The sequence below is a fragment of the Lolium rigidum genome, chromosome 7, assembly GCF_022539505.1.
Source record: "Lolium rigidum isolate FL_2022 chromosome 7, APGP_CSIRO_Lrig_0.1, whole genome shotgun sequence".
NCBI classification, from domain to species: domain Eukaryota; kingdom Viridiplantae; phylum Streptophyta; class Magnoliopsida; order Poales; family Poaceae; genus Lolium; species Lolium rigidum.
In genome coordinates, this window is record NC_061514.1 from 161745283 (window position 1) to 161749924 (window position 4642).

The 4642-nt window shown below is 45.6% G+C and overlaps 1 protein-coding gene across 1 annotated transcript; it reads right to left on the reverse strand.

The window, feature by feature from the left end:
- Positions 1–762: 762 nt before the first annotated feature.
- On the reverse strand, positions 763–2255 carry LOC124672202 (probable aldo-keto reductase 3). The gene is made up of 3 exons (XM_047208471.1): positions 2203–2255; positions 1191–1293; positions 763–1104 (listed from the first exon to the last, which is right to left on the reverse strand). Exons 1-3 carry the CDS (start codon positions 2253–2255, stop codon positions 763–765), a joined length of 498 nt encoding a protein of 165 aa, XP_047064427.1.
- Between the last annotated feature and the right edge of the window lie 2387 nt (positions 2256–4642).

Consider the following 4642-nt stretch of genomic DNA (forward strand, 5'->3'; position numbering starts at 1 on the left):
TAAGAACAAGATTGAGGAATCTCGACGTGAAGAAGGAACCAGGGTGCAGTTGGATTGAGCTAAAAGATATAGTTCATGTATTCCTTGTGGAAGACCGGAATCATCCAGAGAGAGATGACATATACTTGATGCTACAAGATTTAGTTTCTAATATATCCTTGCTCTCTGAACCTGATGAGCCTGAATTGTTACTCCTCTTCAGTTGATGAAAAAAATGATAGGTCCTGCTGAGGATTTGTGTTCGTGCATTTGTGTGAACTAATTTGGATAGCCAAATGTTTTTCTTTTGCACGGATAAAATTGGCAGTCTCCTTAAATTCTCGAGGCTGACAGCATTGCTACTGATTTAAGATTTTCTGAATGCAGGAACCTTATCTGTTAATGAAGGATTATAAGCAGTATTTTATAGTATCACACAATGCATAAGCTACTCAAGGGGACATAATAATCAGTAAGGTTAATGGATTATGAAACGAAACTGCGTACAGTCCGTGCATGTGGTAGAACCCGTTGTGGTGATGAAACAAATGCCCTTCTACCACGTAACATACCATGGTATGTGGTGGTTTATTATAGTGCATGTCATCATTCATAAGTAGGATCTTCATGTTAATTACACCAAGTATATTGTCTTCCACTTCCTTTAGCTCGATACTTCATATTATATGATTAACAGACTTCTTATTGAATCATTTTAATCATGTGCAACTGTTCTGAACCAGGGGAATAAACCGTCCACATATCAAATCCCATAAGGAATATCTAAGTGGCTTTCCATGATGACAGGGGAGGGGTCTCAGAGTCCTTCCAGGTGTTGGGGTGAATGTTGAGGTAGCGATCACCGTGCACAACATCCATGGCGGCAAATGACTCGAGCTCAGCCATCTCCTCGGGCGTGAGCTTCACAGACAAAGCACCCACGTTCTGGTTGAAATTCTGAATTTTTGTGGTGCCAGGAATGGGGCACACATCGTGTCCCTGGTGGTGAACCCAGGCCAGCGCGAGCTGCGAGGGCGTGCATCCTTTCCTGGCAGCCATCTCACTCACATGCTCAAATATGGCGGCATTCTTCTCCATGTTCTCAGGTTGGAATCGTGGTAGGTACTGGCAATGCATCGAGATATTTGTTAGAAAAGAAGTAAGCTAGCTAGCGGCATGTAGGGTGATCATGGGTAGAGCTCTTCATTCACCTTGCGAAAATCGTTGTCTGTTAATGTGTCCACCAGTTTAGGTCCAGTGGATAGGAACCCTCTACCCAGTGGACTGTATGCCACAATTCCAATGCCAAGTTCTCTGAGAAGGAAAATAATTAAGAAGTTGTTCGTAGAATTACACACAGCAGGAGGAACAGTTTGATATGTTGTGAAATTACTCTTGGAAAAAAAATGGGGACAAGGTTTGGTAGATATTGTGTTGTGCAGGTTCCACGTTGGCGCCGGAATCTCTGGTGTTGCGCCGCACTACATCCCGCCGCCATCAACCTTCAACGTGCTTCTTGGCTCCTCCTGGTTCGATAAACCTTGGTTTCTTTCTGAGGGAAAACTTGCTGCTGTGCGCATCATACCTTCCTCTTGGGGTTGCCCAACGAACGTGTGAAATACACGCCATCACCCACTTTTCGGGCTTTTGTTGCTTCACTGCAAACTGTATCTGTTCCTAAGGATTGGAAGGCAGCCAGGTTGGACCCGAGATGGTGCAATGCTATGATGGAAGAGTTAGAGGCCTTGAAGAAAAATAAAACATGGGAGTTAACAGATCTCCCTAAAGGAAAGAATACAGTAGGCTGTAAGTGGATCTATTCTGTAAAACAAAATGCAGAAGGAAAAATGGAGAGATATAAGGCAAGACTTGTGGCAAGAGGATATAGTCAGACTTATGGCATTGACTATGATGAGACATTTGCACCAGTGGCAAAAATGAGCACTGTCAGAATTTTGATCTCTTGTGCAGCAAATTTCGGATGGCCCTTGCATCAACTTGATGTCAAAAATGCATTTCTGCATGGTGATCTTCAAGAGGAGGTGTATATGGAGATGCCACCAGGATTTGTCAGACCTGAAACTAAAGGGAAGGTATGTAGACTGAAGAAATCTCTATATGGTCTCAAACAATCTCCACGGGCCTGGTTTGACAGGTTCAGACAAGTGGTGTGTGGCATGGGTTATGGTCAATGCAATGGAGACCATACCTTATTTTACAGACATTCGGAGCGAGAAAATCACTATCCTTGCTGTGTATGTTGATGATATTATCATCACGGGAGATGATGTTGTGGAAATCGCAAAACTGAAAGGATGCTTGAGTCGGGCCTTTGAGGTGAAAGATTTGGGAAAACTTAGATACTTCCTTGGAATAGAAGTTGCAAGATCGTCAAAAGGGATATCACTATCTCAAAGAAAGTATACATTGGATCTCTTAGATGATATGGGCATGCTGGGGTGCCGAGTGGCTTCAACACCTATTGACCAGAACACTAAAATCACAGCAGAGTCTGTAGAACCCATAAACAAGGAGAAATATCAAAGACTTGTTGGGAGACTAATATACTTATGCCACACGAGACCAGATATATCATTTGCAGTAAGTGTAGTGAGTCGCTATATGCATGATCCGAGGGATGGACACCTGGAAGCAGCTCAAAGAATCTTGAGATACTTGAAGGGCACTCCGGGAAAAGGAGTGTTGTTTAAAAGTAATGGATACCTAAATGTAGATGGATATTGTGATGCGGATTGGGCTAGCTGCTTAGATGATCGAAGATCCACCTCAGGGTATTGTGTTTTTGTTGGAGGAAATTTGGTGTCATGGAGAAGTAAGAAACAATCCGTTGTCTCGAAATCAACAGCCGAAGCTGAGTACGAGCTATGTCACGGGGCCTAGGTGAAATGTTGTGGGTACGAAACCTTCTAAGAGAGCTGAAAATTTTAAGGCAAGGAAGCTTGAAAGTGTGGTGTGATAATATGTACTGCCATAAACATAGCAAATAACCCCGTCCAACGATGAGCGAACTAAACATGTGGAGATAGACAGATTCTTTATTAAAGAAAAGATTGATGCAGGGATTATCTCATTGGCTTATGTGAGATCGGGACAACAAGTGGCGGATCTGTTTAACAAAGGGACTGGGCTCAAAGGAGTGTAATCTTGCCTGTGCCAAGATGGGGATGATTGACATTTATCACCCATCTTGAGGGGGAGTGTTAAACAACTGTTGGTGTATCTGTTGGGCTGTCTTCTTGTTCTCTGTTGTGGCCCATTTGGCCCAGCCCAGTCCTGACCTATATAAGGTGCTTCTATCTCTGTAACCCTAAGAAGAGAGAGTTCCTCCCTGCAGCCTCCTGTAGGATAACGTTGCATAGAAAACAAAAATTTTCCTACCGCGAACACGCAATCCAAGCCAAGATGCAATCTAGAAGACGGTAGCAACGAGGGGGTATCGAGTCTCACCCTTGAAGAGATTCCAAAGCCTACAAGATGAGGCTCTTGTTGCTGCGGTAGACGTTCACTTGCCGCTTGCAAAAGCGCGTAGAAGATCTTGATCACGATCGGTTCCGGCGCCACGAACGAGGCGGCACCTCCGTACTCGGTCACACGTTCGGTTGTTGATGAAGACGACGTCCACCTCCCCGTTCCGGCGGGCAGCGGAAGTAGTAGCTCCTCTTGAATCCGACGGCACGACGGCGTGGTGTCGGTGGCGGTGTAGAAGTTCGGCGGAGCTTCGCTAAGCAAACCGGGCAATATGAAGTGGAGGAGCAAAGCTAGGGTTTGGGAGGGGTGGCCGGCCACTCAAGGGGGCGGCCAAGCTATGGTCTTAGGGGTGGCCGGCCCCCTCCCTTGGCCCCTCATTATATAGGTGGATCCCAAGTGTTGGTGTCCAAGTCTTCGAATAAGACCCGAAACCAAAACCTTCCATAGGAGGGGCAAACCTAGCCCAACTAGGACTCCCACCCAAAGGTGGGATTCCCACCTCCCATGTGGGGGTGGCCGGCCCCCTATGGTGGAGTCCACTTGGGACTCCACCCCCACTAGGGCTGGCCGGCCATGGAGGTGGAGTCCCTTGTGGACTCCACCTTCCTTGGTGGTTTCTTCCGGACTTTTCTAGAACCTTCTAGAACCTTCCATAGAACCTTCCGCGACATTTTATTCACATAAAATGACATCCTATATATGAATCTTATTCTCCGGACCATTCGGAACTCCTCGTGATGTCCGGGATCACATCCGGGACTCGAACAAATATTCCAACTTCATTCCAAATTCAAGAACTACCATTTCAACATCCAACTTTAAGTGTGTCACCCTACGGTTCGAGAACTATGCGGACATGGTTGAGTACTCACTCCGACCAATAACCAATAGCGGGATCCGGAGATCCATAATGGCTCCCACATATTCAACGATGACTTTAGTGATCGAATGAACCATTCACAAACATTACCAATTCCCTTTGTCTCGCGATATTTTACTTGTCCGAGGTTTGATCTTCGGTATCACTCTATACCTTGTTCAACCTCGTCTCCGACAAGTACTCTTTACTCGTACCGTGGTATGTGGTCTCTTATGAACTCATTCATATGCTTGCAAGACATTAGACGACATTCCACCGAGAGGGCCCGGAGTATATCTATCCGTCATCGGGATG

Coding starts and splice junctions, on each gene's coding strand:
- LOC124672202 (XM_047208471.1), bottom strand. CDS start 2,255: ATGATAATATCATCAACATACACAGCAAGGATAGTGATTTTCTCGCTC. Junction 1,294..2,202: donor GTGATTTTCTCGCTCCGAAT/GTCTGTAAAATA, acceptor TTTCCTTCTCAG/AGAACTTGGCATTGGAATTG. Junction 1,105..1,190: donor CAGACAACGATTTTCGCAAG/GTGAATGAAGAG, acceptor ATGCATTGCCAG/TACCTACCACGATTCCAACC.